Genomic DNA, 22,630 nt, shown 5'->3' on the forward strand with positions numbered 1-22,630 from the left:
TGCTCAGGGCACCTCAGGTCCCGGCTGGCAGGGCATCGCAGGCGAACGCGGTCAAAGCGTCCCGCGTGCTGTGTCCCGGTCCGCCCCACTCCACTCCTACATGTCACACAGCAAACTGAACCAAAGACAAACAATGGCAATTGCGCACCCCGTCTATCAAAAGCTCGACGCTGTGAACAAACTGACGCCGTCCAAAACAATACTGCAGACCGTTTGCACCATGCTACAATGCCATCCCAACGCCAGCAATGCCCGACTCTGCTCCTACTCCCCAGCCTTGACCCTCAGCTTCTCCATGCCATCTAGCTGCCGTTTCAGCGCTATCACCGCTCCACCGCTTATTCTCCTGAGACCATCCCTTTTCCCGCCGTCGTTGCCACTTTCGCTCTGGGCAACAATGTCCTTTGCTGCATCAATTGCATTCTCCAGCAGCTTCGGCCCGTCTTCTTGGTGGTAAAGCCACTCCATCTCGTGTTTGAATGCATCCGGAACGAACTTGAGGCCGTGCATGATGAATCCACGCGCGCGAAAGTATGCCTTTTCGGAATAAAACGCAGATGACAGTGCCGTCTCCTCGGTGCCCTGACGGACTTCATAACCCGCTTCGTCTGTGGACATGTTAGTTTACAGCATGCGTGCCTCGTCAAGGAAAACTTACTGTAGTATGGCTCCTTCACCAGCACGAGCCCCATCAACGATACAAGGATCTGAAGTATGGTGCTTTTTGCAGGACTCCAATTTTCATTTCGTTCGTCTGCATGCCAGGTGCCGAGTAAGCTGAGACAAATCTTGCCGTCCTCGTACAGGTTCGGGTTCACTGGACCAGTGCCATTTGTCCAGCTGTGGAAATACGCTTCGGGCGGCTGCGTAGGGAAATTGGTGCCGAGATGCAAGTCGATAAGGAAGGGAGCATACTCATAGGGCGTGTCGATCGGTCCAACAATGAGTACGCGGAGGAGGTCGAGCCGGGATTCCCAAGTGCGCACGAATATGCCAGGAGGCAAAGAGCTTCGCAGAATCTTGTGTTCCTTTTGAATCCGACGCATTCTCTGCTGGCCCAGTTCGCTTTGGCTCGCCAAATACTTGTGGTCCTGGGGCGGGTCCGATTCGAGAATGTCGAAGGCTGGCGGCGCATTTGGATACGATGAGAATGAGAACAGTTCTGGGACATGGGTCGCCAAGGTCGCGTCCGGCTTTACTTGAACGTTTCCTGAAGCCTCCTTTTCCAATTCCATCAGAGGTTGGGCTTCAGGAGTAGTCTTTGACGTGTCGATATCACCTTCTCCGTGACCACCCATCATGACATCTGCTGAAGAAAGGTCGTCTTCGTCGTCCGTAGCCCATTCGTCATCCTCATTCTCCTCCTCGGCCAGCACGCGCCTGCCATTCTGATCCGGGTACTCGTACCACATTTCAAAAAAGTCTTGATCTTCATCCATGCTCTCGTCATCTCCCTCATCGTAATCGTCTTCGTCGCCGTCGACCATTTGATCATGCGCGGCGGCGAGAGCTTCGTCCACGTCGCTACCGTAGGCCAACATGCAACGATCGGGTGATACTTTGACGTCGCGAACAGGATTTGCAGCACTCAGACGTACTATTACCTGGCCGTCCAAGCAGAGATCGACAACTTCTCCAAACCAATCCACGTTGTCCATTGAATTGCCTTGGCTAGGGGTGTCATGAATAATGACAAAGTCGCCTCTCCTTCGACTGAGCGCAGATGGCGAATTGATGTCGTAGAGGCTGACTTTCTCATCAGGACCAGATGCGAAACCGGTTCGCGAGTCAGGCAGCAGGTCGTTGCCGACGAATTTAACAGACGCGTTTTGGAACCACTTGACAGTCGCCATCCGTTCGGTGCCATCCACAGTCTGAACAACACCTATCCTGGCAGGCTCTGAATACCAGTCCTCGGAAACTTGATTCTCGGGGTCTCTTTCCTTCTTATCGTTTGTAATCACGACTTCTCCGGGCCAAACTTGATCGTCATCGTCGACGGGATCGGGAAGGAGATTGACTGACTTGTCTTCGCTGAAAGAGAGATCTTGCCACTGCACAATGGCAGAGGTCTGCGTAGTCTGCACAGTGAAAACGTTGGTGTCGTAACCCAAAGTCTCGGTCCTTGGCCGTTTCTTAATGTGAGGAGCGTACTTGACACACGCTCCGGCGAGGTCTTTGAATCGCACCCGTTGACCGGCGGACAGATCTGGCGCAGTCACCGACAGGGAGGATGAGATGGCAGGCGCATCTGCAGGTGGTTTCTTCATGTTGTCGTAGACCCTTACCCGTCCACTTTCAAGCTCATCGAGGCCCAATTCGAACGGAGGTTCGGAGGTGAGTTGACCAGGCACCGTAGGACCGCCCATGCGCCGGGTCAACCACTGCACGGTAATGGACACTGTGCGGACTGCGATGACCACACCACCAGGTTCCACGTTGGGGTTGAAGGCTCCAAATATCCACCTTCCCCTGCGCAAGTTGCCCTTCTTCGTGCCAACATAGTCACCCACCTCGTGCCGCGCCAGCCGGGGATCTACAGGCTCCAGCTCGTCAGGGTTTTCGACGACAACCACGGTGCCGTTGCTGAGGCGGAGAGTAACCTCGTCGAAGGCATCGTCTATCCTGCCAACCCAGTCGTTGTGGATTATCAGCGCTCCGACGGGAAACTGGCGCAAAGTCTCGAGTTCTTCTGCTGGGATGAACGAGCGAGGTATTCCATGAGTGTCGTCGCCAACGAGTTTCTCGTAGGAGCCGTGTGAACGAATGCTGTCAACTTCCGGCCACATGCGGATGGGCGCAATGGTGACGGAGAGTTTGGTTCCGATAACGGTGCCGCTCATTGGACTATTAGCATCGCGCTTGACGATATCGCCAACAAATATCGACCGGTCTACAATGCTGAGGTGGGCTTCGGCTATGAGTTCGGTGGAGGAGTCGGTTTGCCATGCTACCAAAACAGTCCCGCGTGGCGGCTGCGCGCAGATCAGCACAACGAAGGCGAGAAACAGGGCATGGGTGCACATACGATTCCGTTCTTCATGAAAGCTCTGAACTTGGGTTGTGGAATCTCCGCATGCTTCTTGATCTGCACAGGGTAATCGCGCTGAGGGTCTGGGTCGTGTGTGTCCACCTTGAAGAATTCACGTCAACTGGTATTCCAGAGATCGAAGGGTCGACTCGCAAAGGGACGCATAGGCATGTTGATGCGACGGTCGGTAGTTACGTACATCGTGGTTTGTCCTCTATCGTCGGTCAGCGCTCTGCTTTGAATGCGTCATCCTAGACAAGCTCTTACATCTACTACGCCAATCAACCAAGGCGTGCCCTTGAGAGAGACGGTGTCTTCGACAAAAATCTGGAGCCTTCAGTGACTATGGATACAAACAATCTGCGATGTTTGCTTACTGTAGGCCCAGGCATCGCTGCGTGAGGAGGCTCAGAGACGAACGGCAGACGCAGCGTCGACTCACAAAGCCGAGTGGTGGGGTTATGCGCCGCGGCGCAACCTGCAGAATGTCGCAACGGGAACCAGGTCGGACAAAGCGGGAGGTGGGTGGGAACAAGTCGTAAAGATAGGTCTTGGGAATTATGTTCGAGACCGGAGGGAGAGGGCGGATGTAGGGAAGTCCTGGAGGGTCCAGCCGCAAAAACCACGACCGACTTGGTTGAACAATTCCCGTCTGGGCCAGTCCAGTCACATGCGGCGCCCAAGTCTAGGTCGCACCTCCGCCTCCCACCACCACTGACGCACCTTGCTGACTCCATTGACTAAACACCATGGCCGACCCGCTCTACGACCTCTTGGCCCCCTATTTCGACGCCAGCGATGTCTCCGCCAGGCCCATACCCGCCGCCAATGACCCCACTACCACCGCCTACCTTGGCCGTCTCTCGACCCTATCTCTCTCCTCGCTGAGCTCCTCCGAACCGCACTCCCTCGCCCAAAGTTCTGCCTCCGTCGTCCGAAACCTGCAATCCCTCTCCAAGCGCTCCCACAAATCCATAATATCATCTTCCACGCGGCTGAACACTCTCTCCACAACCCTCCCGCAGTTGGCCACCCACACCGCCGAGCTCCAAGATGCGCTCCCCTTGCTCGAAAGCTCCAGCGAGGAATTCGAGAAGACATATGGCCGGAATAGCGAAAATGAAATTCTCGACAGGCGGCGAAAGGCCATGCTGCTCGCGCGCAACGTGGACCGCGTCGCCGACATACTAGAACTGCCCACGTTGCTCTCGTCTGCAATATCGTCTGCCGGCGGCGCGACGCAAGGTGCAGGGACCGCGGGGACGAGCGGTCTCAGCAGCGCCAACTACACATCTGCACTAGACCTCCACGCCCACATCAAGCGCTTGCACACGCTGTACCCCAATGTTGGACTGGTCAGGGAGATTGCGGCGCAAGCGGAGCAAGAGATGAAGGGCATGGCCACGAACCTTGTCGCTAGCCTTCAAGGGCAGGGCATCAAGCTCGCAGGGGCAATGCGCACAATCGGTTGGCTTCGGCGCGTCGCCCCAGAGCTCGACCAGGCCTGGAGCGCATCGGCAAAGACCAAGAGCATCGGCACCAACGAGGGGGCGCTCGGCGCTCTGTTCCTCGTCTGCCGTCTTGCAAATCTGCTCGCCATGCTCGAGGCACTCGACCCGCTGCGGGAGCTGGCCGACCAGGAGACGGCGCGGAGGGTGAATGGCGAGACGGGCAAGGACACGTGGGCGGGAGGCCAGCAGACGGAGCGCTATCTGAAGAGGTACCTCGAGATTTTCCGCGAGCAGAGCTTCGCCATCATCTCAATGTACAAGAGCATCTTTCCCTCCGCGCTGCCCGCGCCCGGTGCGTCGGGCGATGAGAGCGGTGCAGGCCGGCCTGCCGTTGGAGACGATCAGCTCCAGCCACTTCCATCTGCCCTCGCTACTTTCCCGCATCACCTTGTGGAGCTTCTCAGCGAGACCTTGCGCAAATATCTCCCAAACGTCCAGGATAAGTCTTCGCGGGACTCGTTGCTGACGCAGGTGCTGTACTGTGCCGGCAGTCTGGGGCGCTTAGGCGGCGACTTCGGCATGTTGCTCGCGCTTTTGCGTGACGAGCTTGGTGGAGACGACGACAGTGACGAAGAGGAAGGCGAGGAGGAATGGGTAGAGGTCATGAAGAAGCATCGGGTGCAGGCGAGCCGGTTAGAGCTGCTTGCAAGCGGCGTCGGAGCTGGCAGAAGAGATTCGCGGGACTCGCAGCACAAGGAGGTTTCCGCTGCAGGCTGAAAGACTGCCACGATTGATGGTAGCGTCATTCTCCCTGTTGGTCCTAAAGCTATGATATCCCGGGCGAGAGCTCCAGAAGCGAAGACGATGCACGAAGTCACGAAAGGGTTTGGAAGTTGGACCAGAAACTGGCCCAGCGCGATGTGGATCGATTGCGAGGACGTTACTCTAGTATCTAGGTAGACTCCATGGAACCAAGAGAAGAAGTCGTGGGAAGGAGGAATGCCATCAAAAGGCAGAACCTTCCCCCCAATCGTTTGTCCACATCTCTCCAAGCGCGAGCAACTCTACGCCTGCACCGCCATCCCCTCCAAATCGACCTGCGCACCGCCAAAGCGATGAAGATCATGCCTCGCATCCGTAGCCTCACCATCACCCTCAGCAGCAGCAGCAGCATCAACATCCATTTCTCCCTCGTCGACAGGGCCCAAGCACTCCCTCACAATGGCGAGCAGCTCCTCCTGCTGGGCCTCGTCGTAGCGGCTGTCCAGCTCCTCCATGATGGTGTCGAGCTCGGCCAGCGACTTGGGCCGCAGGTTGAAAATCATGAGCAGCTCGGCCTTTTCGATGGCGAAGCCGGCCGCCTTGGCGCGCGTGAAGAGCGCCCGGTACGCGGCGCTGCTGTAGCGGCCGCGCGCCGCGGAGGAGAGTGGCGAGCTCGCGGCTGTGAGTTGCGATTCGACCTGTGTGGTGTGAACGTTGGTTCAGGGGTTGGAAGGCTGAGGAGGAAGGGGAGGAGGAAGGGGAGGAGGAAGGCTTGGGAGAGGTGGAGGTGGAGGCACGTACGTCGGTCAGGATGCGGTTGAGGTTGGCAGGCATGGGACGCGCGCGTCCGGTGCCGTCGGTGCCTTCGTACTCGGCTTTTTGCTCGCGCACGATGTTGAGGACTTCCCAGTTGCTAAGGACTGAAGATGACTTTTCGAGGATCTTCATGGTTGGAAGAGGACCGGGGGCTTAGGCGATGACGAGGTGTTTCTTTGGCGATTGGTGATGTTGGATTGACTGCGTGGGACGCTGTCGAGAGGCTCTGTAGAAAGTGTTAGGAAGAGCTGTTTGAGGAATGAAAGCATGTTGCCTGATTGAATGTTTTAGACGAGAGTGTGTGTGGATGGACTGGGAGAGGCTCGCCACAACAATCATAACAACTGTGAGAGATCTGATATGAAAGCGAATGGCAGCATATTGGGTTGCTGCCTCCACTCCTTGGCTTTGGCGCAGGCAGATTCCAAGAGGAAAGGAGGAGAAAGATAGAAGAGGCGAAGAAAAGTTGTAGAAAGAAGCAACATTTCGGAAGGGCCCCAGTACGTTCAAACATACCTTGCTCTCTCCTCAAAGGCTCTAAGTCTGCCAGATTCCGCGACACTCTAATGCAGACTCAAAGCCGTGCTGACGGAAAAGAAAGAAATTTCCAAAGTGTTCAGCAGTCGACGAACAGTAGATGACGCGGTGAAATTTCTGCAGCACAGAAGTCGCTCAATAAATAAGTGATCTGGCTGCGTTGTGATGAAGTCGGCGTTGGAAGAAAAACATGAGAGAGTCGACCACACGGGTCGGCGGCGATCCGATGTCTGGTTTGGTGTTGAAGGCGGAGGGCGAGTCAAATGGCAAGCTGAGCCGAGAGCCGGTTCAGTTTGGGAGTTTGTAGCCGGAGTTTCGACGACCTTCCCCAACCTCACCTCTTCTCTTCTCCGACCTGTCAATCCAACCACTGCCTCCATGCGTATGAATCTTTCGTGGACTTGCCCGCATTCATTGCCGTCGCTATGATCTTTCGCTAGTGCTGTGACGACAGGCTCTCTGGTGCCCTCTTCGCTCTGTGGAGCCCCTCCGTCACGCTTCAATTTGTCGCCGTTGCCAGAGTCCACTTCCGTCGCTCTTCGCCATCATCAAGACTCCAGGCGCTTTCCATTTTATCTCATGCAGCGTACCGATTTTTCCATTTCGCATTTCTTGCACGACTTGAGTGCATTCAAGAGCTTGGACAACATCAGGACGCGAGTACGCGTGCATGCAAAGCATGCTGAAACAGAAGAGATGGCAAAATCAGAGAAAAGGCTCTGCAATGCCATGTTGGCAAACTTGGGAATTACCCAGGATTTCTGCGGTCATGTTCTAAGATGGCAGTATGGGAAATGACCATCTGGGCGGACTCAGAAAGTGTCAAGGCAGCTTTGTGGTTTGCACTTTACCTGCTTGCGACGCCTGAGGCAGCGGAGGGGCGAGGGGCCAGGCATGCAGATGCGGTGCGTTGTATCGCGAGAATGGGATGGCGGTGGTCGAGCAAGAGCAAGTGGTGCTGAGGTTGGGACGTAGGGTGTCCGAGACGGTAAGCCTCAACATATGCAAATTGTGGATGCTGATGAGGCTACAGTAGACTGGGTGAGGTGGCGGGGGCATGGGCGGCGACAGCAACACAAACTATCAAGAGGATGGCGACGACGGCGGCGACAACAAACCCAGAGCGGCCCGCCCATAGCAAGTACCGGCAAACCAAGACCGCCTGCGAACTGAGGTATATAAACTGCAGCCGCGACACCATTCGTATCAGCCGGTTAGCGCAATGGAACAGGACTCAGTCTCAACGCTGTTGCCACCGACACCTTCAAGTGTAAAACCCGAGGGTGTGTGAGCGTAGGGTTTACGTGGTGCTGGAAGTAATTCCCTAGGCAGCCTAGACTTGAGTTCGACTCCCTCTTGGGGAGGGACGATAGAAGGGTAAGCGCGTTTCTTTTTGATCTTTCGCGCGATGTCGAGGTTCAATTTTTGTTTCTTGTAGCTTTTGGCAAAGGAGCGAGCATTCGTTCACCACCACAGCTGCGCTTAGGGACCTGTCGTCCGCCACCATATTGCGGCTAAGGAGCTATTGCTTTACTCTGTCTACTTTCGTAATTTCTTCTCTTTGGACTACTAGTCTGCCCATGTCAACGACATCTTTTTCCCTCGTCCTCGATTCAAAACCGAACCTGGCATCCAAGCCATCATCTCTATCCGACATCCCCATGGCCAACTCTCCACTTCGCAGTGTCCCCTCTACTCTTTTCCTGTGCCGCTCGTCTCCTGATTACAATCACTTGTACCGTCCTCCTTCCTCTTCTCTCTTCCCCGGCGCTCCACAGCCGCAACTGTCTGGGCAGCCGAGACAGCCGCAGGCGACACGCCGCAACCCGCCCACATGGCATACCACGCAGCCTCGACCTCCGCATTGCCGGCGACAACTGAACCCTGCTTCCCCGCATTCTGCTCGCCCTCCCTCTGGACTTTTTCGATGGCGGCGGCGCGCCGTGCTTCCGCCTGGGCGAAGAGCGCGGTGCGCGTGGCTGTCATGGAAGCGAGCATGTCGGCCGTGGGGCGTAGGTGGGCCGCTCCTGTTGCAGGTGCTTCTCCACCACCACCGGTTGCTGGTGCCGCTGCTGCTGCCGCTGCAGTGGGAGAAGCGTGAGGGTGTAGAGGTAGCGCTTGTTCAGGCGAGCGGTGATGCTCTGCTGGCGTGGAAGTTGGTGCATGAGGCTGGAATGGTGGCGGAGTTGCTGCTGCTGCGTGGGCATCGGCCCGTACAGCGTGATGGTGAGGACGGCCGTGAGGATGCGCGAGCAGCAGGTCGATGGGCAGAGATGGCGGAGTTGGAGAGGCGAAGCGTCCGTGGTGGTGATGGTGCTGTGCGAGAATTGGTAGGGCTCCAGGCGCTGCCGGGAGTCTGTGGTGTGGGTGCTGACCATGTGGGAGCACAGGTCGTGCGTGGCCTGGGTTAGAGTACTGGTGATGGTGGATAGACGGATTCGGCGTCGTGGTCATGCCGGGATGGCTACGCATAGCAGCCGCCATGCCGCTCGGCAGGCTTTGGTAATCGGTCGGAGCTGGTTGCTGTTGGCCGTTGGTGTCCCGCGATGGCGACATGATGGCATGGCGTGGTTCCCACCTGGCGTTGGTCGCAAACGAGGCAGGATTGACGAAATGAGTCTCGGTCTTTAGGGTGGGCGTGTAGCAGTAGGCGCAACGCAGGCCGTTGTGCTCAGCCTGGGGCGGAGGACCGTCGGCTCTGGTGTTGTTTGGGCAATTGACGGTGCCGGCGAGCGTGTTGGAGCAGCGCTGGCCGCGGGATTGTGAGCGGCCGCAGATGTTGCAGGTCCAGTGGTAGGTCCTGCACATTGCTGCTGGTGTCGACGACGACGACGGCGGCGGCGGCCATGGTCAAAAGGGTGAGAGCGGCCATATTTGAGGGCATTCTGGATAAAGGAAAAGAGGCAAGATTGATGGAAGCTTGGTTTCCTCATTGGGCATTGTGCTGGAGATGCGAGACACGGAGAAGGTGGATTGATGGCAAGCAAATGGAACTTTTTTGCATTTTTACAAACATCAATGGCGGGCTGGACCGGGAGACAAAGGAAGAGCCGGAGGACGACGTCATGCAGCACGAGATGTTCACGCTGGCAATTGGCGGGGGATCTCAGGGAGGGACATGGAGGGCGTCGAGCAGGGTGTGGCGCACGCGTCGCGCGCAGACAGGGTCGCGTCGGGTCGGGTCAGCAGCGAGGCCTACCGTACACACATACTGTACCTTAGGCAGGCAGACGGGAGGATAGCGGCGGCAAGAGTAGGACCGAGACGACCTGAGACGGGCTGAGTTGGTTGTTGTACTGTAGAGGTAGACCGGGATGCGGACGGATGATTGTTGTGACTTGGAGCGGGAGAGCGACCGGACGCCAATTGCTGGGCTCCACGGCCTCTCTGCCACCCCGCCAGCTCATCCCGGCCGCCAGCGGTCTCGACTCGTCCATTGCATTGCCTGCCTGCTGCCTCATCCCACCGTTCCCCATTCGCTCGACCTCCCAGTGCATTTTATTCCCTCCTCTCCACGTCGTCCATCCATCCAATCCTCCACTCCCGCTCCATCTCCATCGCCTCCTCCGCCGGCCGGTCGCTCCGTGTCTTCTCTTCTGCCTCCGGCCCACCTACTTCACTTCCTTCACGTCGCACACGGCCCGTGACGTCGCTCTCGCTCTCCCTCTCCTCTCATTCATTGCCCATCGCATCGCATCGCATCGCGTCGCGTCGCGCCCTGCGTCCAGTCTGCGTCCAGTCTGCGTCTTGGCCCACCCGGACACTTCCTCCTTCGGCACCGCAGTAGCCCGCATTGGCGCCCGCGGCATCCAGTCTGAACCGCTCCAACCGCTCCACCCAGTCTTGCCATATATTTTATTTCCCCTCCATGGATCAGCAGAGCGTCGCCGGCTTTCCTGATGCGCTGGATCTGCGCCAGTCCCTGCCCCATGACATCGATGAGAGGCCCTCCAAGTCGTCTTCGTCCTTGTTATCTCCACGAGCCCTGCACTTCGCCTCCCCTGCTCCTCCGGTGCTCGACAAGCATGGGCCATATGCTCACTCCTCCTCGCCGTCTCCGTCGCCGTCCTCACCGTGCAACCTGCTCCCGCCGCCGTCTCTTCTAGAACCCGCTCCCGACCCATCCTCCGTTCCCGGCCTCGCCCACCAAGCTATCAACACCTCCACCACCTCCACGCCGACTCTGCTTCTCCCGCGGCCCGACTCTAACCACCTCCACGACCCCCTCGCCGCCAGTCCAGACGCTGCTCACCTCCTTCGCCCATCTCCACATTTTCTGAGAGCGGGGCACGACCTTCGCCTGCCCTCGTTCCAGCTTCTGGGCATAGCCACTCCACATCCTGACCGCCCGCTAGACCCCGACAACAACACGGACTGCTGCTCCTCGCCACACCAACCACTGCCGCCGCCGACGACGACGACGACTCGACACTCTGATGCCCCGAGCCCCAAGATAGCTCGTGCGCCGCCCTCGTCTGGCGAAGCGCCTCCAGACCCTCTGCCCACGCCAAACTCTGGCTCTGCGCTCAAGGACCCAAAATTGGGCGATCACCGTGTCGAGCTCCCCACGCCGCCGCCGGACACGGGTACCAAGTTTTGGGCCAACAGTTCCCATGTCCGCAACACCCCAATGGACTCCCCAGCGAGGTCAGATCTGGAGAGGTCGTCGCCTGGTTTTGGTTTCGCGCCCTCGGCCTCGGCCCAGCAATCAACTTCGTCTGCCCATGACCCATCCTTGCCAGACACCAACGGCTTTGGCTGGCTCAACGGGGGCCTGCAGGCCATCAGTAAGGCGTGCACTGGTGCTCGTAACTTCTCAAAAATGCTGACTCTGCCCCAGTGGCCGACATGGTGTCCAGTCGCCTGTCAGACAATTCGGTCAAGGTCCTTTCTCACGCCCTGCCCTGCCCCTCACCCACTGGCCAGGCATTCCCGCATATAATATACGCCATTCACGACACCATTCCACCCGCCTCGACTGTATGGATCAATGTCTTCCACGCCGTTCCCGGCCGCTTCAACATGGCCGACCTGCCAATATCGCCACCGACGACGCCCGGCCCCGTCGTCGGCGGCGAGGACTATTTCACGTCCAAAGTGTTTGACAGCGCCGTTCCGCTCCACGATCAAGACGGCGACGCCAAAGTCGCCAGAAGCCCTCGTCCGGTCGTGCCACCCGGCACCGTCGACGTGTCCATTGTAGAACGATTCATTCCACCGAGCACCTCATCCGAGCTCGCTGGTCTTTTTTCCGCAACGAGTTCGCGTTCCATCCTGCTCGACAGGCTCGTGGAGCTGTCTCCCGACAGAGGCACGCTATTGTTCATCTACCCTACCAAGACCGGCGGCAAGGCATTCATGAACTCATATCTTGGTCCCATCCTCGATCCCATTTTGCGCGCCATGCACGTCGTACACAACCTCTCGGCAGATCTAGGCGCGTCGCTTGGTCACATGGCAGCAGTCGATCATTTGATGGAATTTGACGAAATGCTGCGGCTTCTTGAGATCTTTGTGCTGCAGCTCAGCGGCGAGAGCAGCACCCTCGACCGCTTCAATCGAGCCCGCGCCACCTTTGCCATTGTACATGCTGAGAGACAAAGGGTGAAGCTGGACAGGAAGGTATGGGCGTCAGACTGGTGGATCAAGCAAGAAAAGCCCCGAGTGAGGACCGCCATCAGCAAGTACTTCCGCCTCGCCCAGAAGCTGCCCGCCGACGTGGAGATAATGCCGACCAACTTGATACAAGAGGTACTCGAAGGTGTCGGTACCAAGCCTTATGAGCATGGAGGGCCCGAGGAGGGAGTTGAAGTCGGCGTCTTTGTGATCCGACGGTCAAGTTGATGAGCAGACGGAGACGTGACATCAAGGTCAAAGAGGCGGAACGAATGATGAAAGCTCCCCATCACACCTTCTTGGAGTCTAGACAGGCCGGGGGATTGGTTGTCGGACAAGGAAATATTTTGAGCCGGACACGAGAGTAACAAAGGTCCAGCAGGGATTTGATCGGAGCGTGGGGGGACACCCAAGGTTGTCGGAAGGCGAGCCGCACTCCGACGAAAGATATCCAATCTCTTCATCCTAGGGATATGCTACCTTATTCTTTGAGACAAGTCGACTCATGAAGTGGCTAGATCATGGACAAGCGGACCGATCAGAGGGCAACAGGAGGCTGGGAATCCAACAACTATCAAGGCTGCACTATAGCTTGCTACTTGCGAGCACAACGACTTGTCAATGGCAGCTGATCCTCGACGCTCGAGTCATGAACCTGCCTAGCCAAGGATTTTTACCTCCAAGGCACACGAGGGGCACAAACGAAGACACAAGACGGAATACGCGGTGCGACGCGTGGTGCGGGTCTCGAGCGGCATCGATCACGGCTGCCGTCCGTCGTGGCTGGCTCTTGGACGAGTCGCATGGGCACGGCACTACTATCATGGATGGGACCGGCGGGGCCTGGCCTGACTTGGCCTGGTCTGGCCTTACATACGACGGGCACAGTCGCATGGTGTGGTAGTGGTGGTGGTGGCAGGGATGAATGACAGGCACTGAATTGGATCGGTGATGGACATAATCGGGTAGATCAAGGTGACAGCGGCAAGGAAGCAAAGGAAGTGCGCGGCGCGCGCGAACGAAAAACACACCACCACACCAATGGCCCCTGCCCTTTTCAAAATCACACACACACACACACACACACACATAAAAGAAAAACTTTGTTTACCTCGCGTTGCCTTGGTCGCTGTTTCTGCGATGCTTTCTCTTCCCGTCTCTCTCTCGCGCTCTCGCTCTCGTGGAATGCGTCTGGCCAACCAAGATAACCACGACCTAGTGAAGCAGTTGCCGCCATTCGTGTTTTCGGCGCGTCGTCCGTCCACACACAGAGCTGCCCTGGGTCTGATTAAGGTTACGCACCCACGTGTGCCTGAATTGACTTTTATGCCTGCCCTGCCCTGCCCTGCCCTGCCCTGCCATGTCCTGCTCAGCAACGGCGTCCCGCCAGACGATGGACATGGCAAAGTTTAAATAGCGGGCACTTGTTTTTCTCTGGCTCACTGTCGACGCACTTCACCCTTGTTTTCAGACCACAGTGTAAACTAGGTACCTGTCATGTACTGGGGGTGGCCGAGAGTGGTGGAAGTGGTTGGTGCTTGCTAGGGCCCTCATTCCCCCACTTTACATGTTGCGATTGCTCCATTGCTCCATCTTTGCGTTGCTGGCTGGGCAAGGCAAGGTGTAGTGGCTAGGTATGGTAAGGCGGACTGGCTTGTGGGTCGGTGAGGGAGTCGAGACATGCTGAGGCAGGCACCTCAGGCAGGTTGACGCCGGCCGGCGCTTCCGCCCGGCTCCGCTGAGGCAGTCAGGACCTGGGAGACATGGCGGTGCTCGTGGCGCATGGATGAGGGGAGGTAGACGGGCGGTGGTCTGTGGGATGCCGGTGTAGAGTAAAGAAACATGTGTGGGCTGCCATTGCGCGTGGCTTTCTTCCTGGTGGCGGATAGCTGTCAAGTTGGGTGTTGAGGAAGATGTCAACTACTAGACCAACACTTCTGCATTTCCTGTCATGGCTCTTCCTTAGGTGCTAGCATGGCTTGTTGTCAACGAGTAGATGGCTCCTACCGCTTGCGCGTCCTACACGAGTGTCAAACAGCTTTTTCGCATTCAGGGCCTGTGTTCGCTTTGGCTTTTTTATGCAGTGACTGCCTGGATTCCATGGTATTTTTCGCCGTTGTCTCGTTCAATGATTGGCTGGCCGGTTTCCTGGATACATTATGTTTTAATGCTCGACATCTATCAGGTTGACTGGTTTCTGAAACCTGTCCGCTGAGGATCTGGAGTGCTGAGAATCGAGTGAATGCTTCCTGTTGACGCCTTTCTCGTGCTTGACTTCCCTCGGTCTCCTGTGTTCCTCGGCTGGTCGTCTTGCAGGTCGGGATTAGTCAAACAGCTGCGGTTGTGTAGCTGTTTTCGGCACATGCGACAAGTTCGGAGACAAGGCGGAGCTGGGGTAGTTGTGGAAACCAAGGGTCCTCGGACGACGGACGAACATCTCTTCTCCCTCTGCATCCTTCGCACGACATTGTGGCCGTGGTGCTGACATTTACAACAGCTGCGGAAGCTGCTCACGCCCTGTGCCTGACGAGTTGATCGGAGTTTAGCAGGCGACTATGCCTTGTGTGGGCAAAGTGTTCTGCTCTATTGCTGCGCGCAGCACGCAATCCGGGGTTATGTGTAAGCAGCCGCCCGCTCATTCGTCAAAGCGGCTTAAAAATCCCTATGGCATCATCGCACCATTGCCACGAGAGCATTTCGCGATGCGGAGAGCGTCACGCCCTTTGCTCGGCTTCATCCCTTTGGATTAGCAATCCGCTGCGGCGAACCAAATATTTATACTGACCTGCTCAGCTTCCTTCAGCCTTCATTCACCGCAAAACAACGACTTCCAGACTACAGCTGCCTACAACCTACAACACCACTTCCACAACGACTCTTTACCTAGTTTCTCGACGCCAGCGTCCCCAAAGTGAACGCCTTCAAGATCTTGCAAACTTCTCCAGGACTGCTTCCGCGCTTGAAACCCACCTCTCCAACCAAGGCCTTCCGAACCATCACCAAAATGCCCGTCTCCACCGCCTCGCAACCAACACCGGCACACGAGCTCCCCTCGAGCACCAAATTCGCGCCCACCACCGCCAAGTCGACCATTGACACCTCGACGCAAAACAACGCCTACTCGGTACCCCGCGGGCCCGTCGCCGCAAAGCTCGCCTTCTATGGCGGCACCACCGACGGCGCCGACCCCTACAACTACGTCGAAGAGCCACCAGCGGGCCAACCGCAAAACAACCTGAAGGCGGCCGAGCACGACGTCACCATCTCCGACGTGCGCGGGCACGAGGGCGAGTTCAACATCGACACCAACGCCTTCGCGGCCCTGACGTCGGTCCCGTCAGCCATGCGCCGCGCCGACTTCGACGACGACGCGCGCGTCGAGCAGACGTATTACCCGGAGGTCGAGGCGCTGCTGCTGGACCAGGTGCGCGGCTCGCACAAGGTCGTCATCTTCGACCACACCATCCGCCGCGCGACGCCCGGCGCCAGCCGCGCCCCCGTCATCCGCACGCACATCGACCAGACGCCAAAGGCAGCCGCGGAGCGCGTGCGGCGGCACATCCCCGACGCGGACGAGGCCGACGCGCTGTTGCAGGGCCGCTACCGCATCATCAACGTGTGGCGGCCGCTCAACGGGCCCATCGTCGCGCACCCGCTCGCCGTCGCCGACAGCACGACTGTCGCCGACGACGACGTCCTCCCCGTCCACCACATCTACCCCGACCGCACCGGCCAGACCGCCGCCGTCAAGTACAGCGACGCCCAGCGCTGGTGGTACCTCAGCGGCATGCTGAACGAGGAGCGCCTGCTGCTGCAGTGCTTTGATAACAAGGGCGGCGCCAGGGTCCCGCACACGGCGTTTGTGGACCCGCGGACCCCCGAGGGCGCGCCGGGTCGTGAGAGCATCGAAGTCCGCGCGCTCGTCTTTGGTTGATCTGAGACGTTCGTTCTTGAATGGACATGGTGGTGGTGGAAGCAGCAGAATGCGGAAGGACGCGAGACACGCAAAACGGTTCTCGAAGCGGACCTGTACTTGCGTGCTTTTCTCTCTCTGGCTCGGCTACGATACACGCAGCTTTACGACTCTCTCATTTCTTCCCTAGTCTGCTTTTATGATCATTGCCGGCGGGAGCGGTAAAATCAGGGCAGCAATTGGCGTCCCTCCTTTTTGTTTTCTCATGCAAAATTTAGTACTGATAATTAATTATTCATCAATATCAAACCGTCTTCTCTGCTGCTTGCTTGCTGGTCGCGTCCAGAACGCAATGTGACGTGCGACCTTACCTCCCACAGCCCACGCCGACTACGCAGATACTTTCAATGTGATGCCAGCCAAGAGAAAGCAACTCACCATGGAGCGAGCGTCAAGCTACTGCGACGATCAAGGTCAGTCGACGCTCGGCACGCAAGATGGGTGCGAAGGGTACGATGCACGGGGATGCCGACGACCAAGTCTAGATCCAAAACATGTGATTTGATTCCGCTAGTCTATGCGTACGCCATGCAACGCTGAGAACAGAAGAAAGTGGAAAAGAAACTTGGTGGAGCCGGCAGGACGATGACCAAAATGCGGTTTACTATTTATGCTAAGTGAGACTCGAAAGCGAACCTCCCCTTCCCATTCATCAGTCGCCTTCACACGTCACATCTATTCCTTTGCGGGAGAGGAGCCGGTAACGGCGGTCTGTCAAGCGTTGGTAGGTCAGCGAAGGTACCAAACGAAACAAGGGGTAAGGGTGAAAGCTATGGGGTAGGAGCAGGCGGGGCCAAGACTCACCTTCGCACTGTCGTACAACGGCCTGATGCCCGTCCACATTTCAAACTGGAAGAGGCCCTGGCCGACGAGCACCTCGAGGCCATTGACTGTGCGCCATCCGGCGTCCGTCGCCAGGCGCATGAGCGCCGTAACGGGCGGCTTGTACGCCATCTCGAGCAAGGTACGCTGGGGCCGGTCGTGAGGCGTCGCCGCCGTGGCCGGGTCCGTGCCGCCGGCCTCGAAGACGCGGCACAGGATCTCGCGCAGGTTGCTCTCGATGGGCTGGTCCGCGGGGATGGTGCCAATGGCGACCGACGGCAGCTTGCCCGCGGCCTCGAGCGCCGCCACTTGCTCCTCGCTCGTCAGCAGTTGGCAGTTGAAGTCGGCCGGGAACGATTCGATCAGCGCGGCGAGCTTGGCTGGCGAGCGGCCGGCGACGAAGATGGGCGAGTATTGCATCTGCGCGAGGGCGTAGATGGCGGCGCGTGCGGTGCCGCCGCCTCCGATCACCAGTCCGGACTGCTGGTTGGAGCCTCCGGGGGCTCCAGCGTTGCGCAGGACGAGCATCATGCCATTCCAGTCCGTGTTGCGGCCGATGAGGCGCGTCGTCGGAGCGCCCGAGTCATCCGTGGCTTCCTCGAGCACAATGGTGTTGAGGGCGCCGATGATGTCGACTTCAGGGCCGACACCGTCGAGGAAGGGGCGCACGTCTTGCTTGAGTGGCATAGTGATGGACGCGCCGCCGAAATCGGGAGAGCGGATGAGGTCCTTGATGTCGGCTGCGCTCTGCGTCTCCACGTGCCTGTACTGGTGAGGAAGGCCGGTTTCCCTGAAAAGCGCGTTGTGCATGGCCGGGGAGCGAGACTGAGCGATCGGGTAGCCAGCGACGAAGAGCTTTTTGGACTCGATCTGCCCAATCAGGGACAGACCGTGGCGAATCTCGGCCGACGACAGCTGGCCAGGGGCTGAAGCTCCAGGCAACGCGGCGTGCGTGACGGGCGTCATGAAGTTGTTGATGATGCGACTGAGCTTGCCCTGAGAGCCCATGTTGATGGCAATCAGAGGCACAGGGTGGGTCTGCGTGGCCCACGATTTGAACTCTGCAAGCTCAAAGTTGTCTTGAAGCGTCTTTGCGACGCCGACAAGCTTGATCACATCGCCAAACTGAAGCGCGCGATTGTAGTGCGGGATCCAGGAGCCGTTGCTCCAAGACAGCTCCGCCTTGGGGTCGTGGTGCGATGCAATGATCTTGCTGTAGCCCTTGATTGCAGCCACCTGCTGGAGGAGCTCTTCTGGGTAAGTAATCTCGACATCAATAAACTCACAGCCCATGCGAGCTGCGAGCGTGTAGAGCCGCAGTGCATCGTCATTGGCTCCATCAGGGAACTTTCCTCCTTGGCTCTTGCTTCTGACCGTGAAGATGATGGGGAGTGAGACCACAGAGCGGAGCAGAGTGACCTGGTCAACGATGAAATCCGTCGTTGGGATGCCCTCCTTGCCATCAGGGTCTTGGAGAAGATCAACGCGGAGCTCAATGGCATCAGATCCCACAACGATCTTGTCCAGCTCTCCCAGCAGGTTGTCCACCCTTGGTGCCGTAAGGCAGACAAAGAAAGACTCCCTCTTCTTCTTGATGTCGGCCAGAGCACGGGACCTACCGGTGACAACACCCAGGAAACGGGCAAATTCATCAAGCGTCCTGACCAGGCCAGCCTCTTCCACGCTCCGGCTGTGGAAGTGCAGGTTGCTGCACTCGTAGTACCAGTCTTTGCGACGCTCCCAAACGCTCATCATGGGGTCGACATAGGCGGGCCTAGTCTTGTCGCGGTTCAAGTACTCCATGACCTTCTCAATGTCGCGGGTAATCAGAAGCACGGTGCCATCTTTCTTCCAGTCGTTCAGAAGCTTGCGGGCCTCGGGGATCTCCACGATGCCGCCGCCGCAAGCAATGATATGGCCAGTAGGTTTTTCGACCAGATGTTGCTTCAGGCAGTTGAGCTCTTTTTCGCGGAAAAAGTCCCAGCCGTGCTCCCTCACAATGTCCGCGACAGACTTGCCCTCGAATTGTTGTTCCAGAGCAGTGTCCAGGTCAGTCATGGGCCAACCCAAGATGTTGGAAGCCCAACCGCTCATGGTCGTCTTGCCGGCGCCCCTCATGCCAATGACAACGATTGACTTGCTGGTGGGCTTGCTCGCCTTTCCGTGATTAATTGGAACCTCAGGCTCGTGGCCCTCGAGGCTTGCGCCGAAGAGTTGGTTCAAAATGTCCCAGTAACCGGGCCAGGTCTTGCCAGTGCAGTCCTTCTCCAAGATGAGAACTGGGCCAGGGGCGACCAGAGAAAGAACACCAAAGCTCATGGCAACACGGTGATCGTCATAGCAGTCGATGCCCTCCTTGGGCGTGTCGAGCTCATAAGAGCGGCCGTCAATGATGATGCCGTCGTCATGCTCGCGACAGACAACACCAAACTTGGCCAGCTGGTCCTTCATTGCGGCAATTCTGTTGCACTCCTTGACACGCTGGTTCGCGATGCCGTTGATCCGAGTCGTCGCAGTGGTCCCGTTGTTCGTCGCAACGGCGGCCAGCACAGAGGCCGTAAGGAAGGCATCCGTCATTGGCTCCATGTCGACCTCGGTCAGCGCCTTAAGCTGGCCTCTTGGAGGTCCTGTCACGGTCGTCGAAGTAGCCGTTTGCTCTACGACGCAGCCCATGGGCTTGAGAACATCCACAGCAAAGCGAGCGTCGCCCTGAAGAGACTTGAATCCAATGTTAGGGACGGTGCAAGTAGTGCCGGTGATGGCTGCAATCGCGAGAGGGTAGGTGGCGGAGCTGGCATCACTCTCAACCTCGTAAAATTCGGGGTTCTTGTACGCCTGGCGAGGGATGTGGTAGGTGTTGTCCTCGGCAGTGGACCTCTCAACCTTGACTCCAAAAGACTCCATCATGGCAATCGTCATGTCGATGTAGGGCTGCGAAATGACCTTTCCACCAACGAGACGAAGCGTGACCGGGTTCTTGGCGTACGGCGCGGCCATCAGGATGGACGAGACGTATTGCGAAGAGACATTTGCAGTCAAGGAAATATCTCCGCCCTGGAAGCCACCTGCCGCACCGATGCGCAAAGGCAGACTTCCCTGCTTCTCCAAATAGTCAATCTCGACGCCATTGGAGCGCAAAGACTCGACAAGGGGACCAATAGGTCTCTCCTTCATTCTGGCATTACCAGTCAAGACAGAGGAGGTCACAGTGGACTTCTTAGCCAGAGCGACGACAGTGGTCAAGAAGCGCGAGGCAGTTCCAGCGTTGCCCAGGTAAAGGTCTTCAGGGCTAGCCTCAAGGTTGCCGCCATTGCCGTTGACTACCAGCACACGGCCGTCATCTTCCCAGGTGAAGGAGGCTCCACCGAGCTTGCCCACGGCGTTGAGCATGAATTGCGTGTCGTCAGAGTGCAGCAGGTTTGTAATGCGGCACGTGCCCGAACCAAGAGCAGCGAGGACCAAGACACGGTTGGAGACACTCTTGGATCCCGGCGGAGTGCAAGAGGCGTTGAGGCTGGATGAGACGCCAGGGTGCACGACTACGCTGGGTGAGAGGACCAGACGAATGTCACGGTCAGCCACCACACTGGCCTTCTTCTCATAAGTCCTGCCGATTCCAGCAAGCAGAACAATCTTCTTCTTCTGCCCGTCATTTTTCTTGTCAACAGCCATGATGGAGATAAGCTCATCGACTGGGCAGTGCTTGTTGGCCGAGCGCTTGCGCACAATCTTATCGCCCAAGGTTGTTGGAAGCTCGTAGCTCGCAATGCACTTGGTGAGACGAGCGACAGCGCCAGGAGCTAAGACACCCAGGTAGCGGGCGAGTTCGGCCTCCTTGACCATGCCAATGGCAACACACTCGCCGTGCAGAATCTGAGGTGTCAAGATAGCCTCCATGGCGTGTCCAATCGAGTGTCCAAAGTTGAGGAGATTGCGAAGGCCTCCCTCTCTCTCGTCGGCAGAAACGACCTGAGCCTTGACACTGACGGAGCCTAGCACAATGCGCTTCAGGATGGGGGCGATGTCGCCAAGGCGGTGCTTTCCTTGGGAGGGCTTTTTGCTCAAGGTCTTCATGAAAAGGGAGGCATTGTCCTCAAGAGCGGCAAACTCCTCTTCGTTCCAGATGGCAGCGGTCTAACAAAGTAAGCCATTGTTCAAGCGCGCGTAGGTTGCTGGCGCTTGACTCACCTTGATGACCTCCGCCATTCCGTTGATAACCTCTCTTCTGGGCAAAGTTTCCAAGAATTGAAGGTCTATGTAGATGCGCTCCGGCTGCCAAAAGGCGCCGACAAGATTCTTGCCAGCGGGCGTGTCAATGGCCGTCTTGCCGCCAATTGAAGAGTCGACCATTGCCAACAACGTAGAGGGCACCTGAACAAAACGGACTCCGCGCATGTAAGTCGCCGCGACGAAGCCAATCATGTCGCCGATGACACCTCCACCCAGCGCAATCATGACTGTGTCTCTTGTGCATCCTTGCCTCAGCATCCAGTCCTCCACCGCTGCTTTTGTCGACCTCGACTTTGACGTCTCGCCGGGCGGAATAATGTGGGTGAGAAGTCTGGCATCAGGGGAAATCTGCGCTGCGTGCGTCTTGAAGCTCTGCTCAAAGGAGGGTACGTAGAGCGAGCCGATGTTGGTGTCGGTTACGAGGACGTAGGTGGACGAGGGGATGTTGGACAGGAGGTCCTTGGCCACGTAGTCGTTCCAGAGGCCATATTCGACAATGATGGAGTCCTTGCCGAGGATTGGGACCTTGGTAGGGCTACTGCCCGCGTCGACCGTGCCGTTCATGTCTGCAGGCGTTTGAATGGCCAGCTAGAACGCAGCGGCCAGAGAGTGGAAAACCGGCCAAATGCGGCGGGAAAAAGGTCGGCCGGGGAAACAGGAGGACAGGTAGCGGATTGATGCTGGCCGTACAAAGGTGTGAGGGTGGAGTGGATATACAGAACTAAGGTGCTAATATTCGGGCTCTCAGGTGAGTCAAAAGTGAGCACACACCAGACTTTCAACAAACTTTCGGAGCCGGATTCGGCGATCGACGTCAGGGATTGCCATGCTTAGCGGGCAGGGAAAGCTCCCTACCTCCTCCGCTCTCGCATTGTCAACACCACCAAACCAATCACGATAACTGAATTAGCCCCGTTGTAGCTCCATCGTCAATCGACATGAGTTGATCTCGCGACTGATCTCCTTCTGATCATCGGTAGCCGATGAACCGCTTGCCTTTCGGTACCCGATTACTTCCAGTCGGTGCACCTACGGCTAGCTTGGACGGCAGTTGGATTTTTGACGTTGGCTTAATCTGTCTATTCACGACTCAAATGGGCACAATTCAAGGCTGATGTTTGTTGGGGTTGAATGATGGTCCAGATTATGAAAGCCGGTGATAAACCCACCGACTCTGGAGATTGGACACGGCGCAGAGATTGAAAGACCATTTCGTCCCATGTCATTATGAACGATTCAATTCTCTGCTGGATTTCAGAACCATCAAAGTTGAAAGCCACTGGCCCCTGTAGAGGCCTGAGAACAAGTAACATCCAAAGAGCCCGTGGCAACCACAAAGTGTGATCTCGGAGATGGTTCCAGTGTCCTCTCTCTTGATCTGTGAATCTATGC

At 57.5% G+C, this 22,630-nt stretch overlaps 7 protein-coding genes across 7 annotated transcripts; 3 read left to right on the top strand and 4 right to left on the bottom strand.

Moving 5' to 3' along the window:
• Window positions 1-121: 121 nt before the first annotated feature.
• On the bottom strand, window positions 122-3,669 carry J3D65DRAFT_630136 (uncharacterized protein). The gene is made up of 6 exons (XM_066800799.1): window positions 3,409-3,669; window positions 3,299-3,358; window positions 3,231-3,245; window positions 3,029-3,133; window positions 659-2,975; window positions 122-608 (listed from the first exon to the last, which is right to left on the bottom strand). Exons 1-6 carry the CDS (start codon window positions 3,421-3,423, stop codon window positions 265-267), a joined length of 2,856 nt encoding a protein of 951 aa, XP_066653843.1. The 5' UTR covers window positions 3,424-3,669; the 3' UTR covers window positions 122-264.
• Window positions 3,670-3,780: 111 nt separating this feature from the next.
• Window positions 3,781-5,259, top strand: J3D65DRAFT_555600 (Dor1-like family-domain-containing protein; the record flags this gene model as incomplete). Its single annotated transcript, XM_066797235.1, has 1 exon — window positions 3,781-5,259. One exon carries the CDS (start codon window positions 3,781-3,783, stop codon window positions 5,257-5,259), a length of 1,479 nt encoding a protein of 492 aa, XP_066653844.1.
• Window positions 5,260-5,546: 287 nt separating this feature from the next.
• Window positions 5,547-6,192, bottom strand: J3D65DRAFT_604537 (uncharacterized protein; the record flags this gene model as incomplete). The annotated part of the gene is made up of 2 exons (XM_066798279.1): window positions 5,547-5,942; window positions 6,046-6,192. The coding sequence occupies 2 exons, from the start codon at window positions 6,190-6,192 to the stop codon at window positions 5,547-5,549; spliced, it is 543 nt and encodes a 180-aa protein (XP_066653845.1).
• A 2,097-nt stretch (window positions 6,193-8,289) lies between these two features.
• Window positions 8,290-9,405, bottom strand: J3D65DRAFT_604538 (uncharacterized protein; the record flags this gene model as incomplete). The annotated part of the gene is made up of 1 exon (XM_066798280.1): window positions 8,290-9,405. One exon carries the CDS (start codon window positions 9,403-9,405, stop codon window positions 8,290-8,292), a length of 1,116 nt encoding a protein of 371 aa, XP_066653846.1.
• Window positions 9,406-10,355: 950 nt separating this feature from the next.
• On the top strand, window positions 10,356-12,580 carry J3D65DRAFT_440206 (uncharacterized protein). The gene is made up of 2 exons (XM_066796250.1): window positions 10,356-11,384; window positions 11,438-12,580. The coding sequence occupies exons 1-2, from the start codon at window positions 10,466-10,468 to the stop codon at window positions 12,439-12,441; spliced, it is 1,923 nt and encodes a 640-aa protein (XP_066653847.1). The 5' UTR covers window positions 10,356-10,465; the 3' UTR covers window positions 12,442-12,580.
• A 2,362-nt stretch (window positions 12,581-14,942) lies between these two features.
• J3D65DRAFT_440199 (uncharacterized protein) lies at window positions 14,943-16,236 on the top strand. The gene has a single exon (XM_066796249.1). The coding sequence runs from the start codon at window positions 15,218-15,220 to the stop codon at window positions 16,145-16,147; it is 930 nt and encodes a 309-aa protein (XP_066653848.1). The 5' UTR covers window positions 14,943-15,217; the 3' UTR covers window positions 16,148-16,236.
• Window positions 16,237-16,666: 430 nt separating this feature from the next.
• Window positions 16,667-21,980, bottom strand: J3D65DRAFT_630154 (EPSP synthase-domain-containing protein). The gene is made up of 3 exons (XM_066800800.1): window positions 21,197-21,980; window positions 16,991-21,142; window positions 16,667-16,897 (listed from the first exon to the last, which is right to left on the bottom strand). Exons 1-3 carry the CDS (start codon window positions 21,800-21,802, stop codon window positions 16,862-16,864), a joined length of 4,794 nt encoding a protein of 1,597 aa, XP_066653849.1. The 5' UTR covers window positions 21,803-21,980; the 3' UTR covers window positions 16,667-16,861.
• Window positions 21,981-22,630: the final 650 nt, after the last annotated feature.

The sequence above is a fragment of the Phyllosticta citribraziliensis genome (genome assembly GCF_038025025.1).
Source record: "Phyllosticta citribraziliensis strain CPC 17464 chromosome Unknown J3D65scaffold_8, whole genome shotgun sequence".
In the NCBI taxonomy this organism is placed as follows: domain Eukaryota; kingdom Fungi; phylum Ascomycota; class Dothideomycetes; order Botryosphaeriales; family Phyllostictaceae; genus Phyllosticta; species Phyllosticta citribraziliensis.

What these genes read in the sequence shown, in the direction of transcription:
- J3D65DRAFT_630136 (XM_066800799.1), bottom strand. An exon ending in CTTTCATGAAGAACGGAATC is followed by an intron (nt 2,976 to 3,028) that starts GTATGTGCACCC and finishes ATCTGCGCGCAG; the next exon opens with CCGCCACGCGGGACTGTTTT. An exon ending in GGTGAAGGAGCCATACTACA is followed by an intron (nt 609 to 658) that starts GTAAGTTTTCCT and finishes ACATGTCCACAG; the next exon opens with ACGAAGCGGGTTATGAAGTC.
- J3D65DRAFT_440206 (XM_066796250.1), top strand. Translation starts at nt 10,466, where the DNA reads ATGGATCAGCAGAGCGTCGCCGGCTTTCCTGATGCGCTGGATCTGCGC. An exon ending in CGGGGGCCTGCAGGCCATCA is followed by an intron (nt 11,385 to 11,437) that starts GTAAGGCGTGCA and finishes ACTCTGCCCCAG; the next exon opens with TGGCCGACATGGTGTCCAGT.
- J3D65DRAFT_440199 (XM_066796249.1), top strand. Translation starts at nt 15,218, where the DNA reads ATGCCCGTCTCCACCGCCTCGCAACCAACACCGGCACACGAGCTCCCC.
- J3D65DRAFT_630154 (XM_066800800.1), bottom strand. Translation starts at nt 21,802, where the DNA reads ATGAACGGCACGGTCGACGCGGGCAGTAGCCCTACCAAGGTCCCAATC. An exon ending in GAATGGCGGAGGTCATCAAG is followed by an intron (nt 21,143 to 21,196) that starts GTGAGTCAAGCG and finishes TTACTTTGTTAG; the next exon opens with ACCGCTGCCATCTGGAACGA. An exon ending in CGTTGTACGACAGTGCGAAG is followed by an intron (nt 16,898 to 16,990) that starts GTGAGTCTTGGC and finishes AACGCTTGACAG; the next exon opens with ACCGCCGTTACCGGCTCCTC.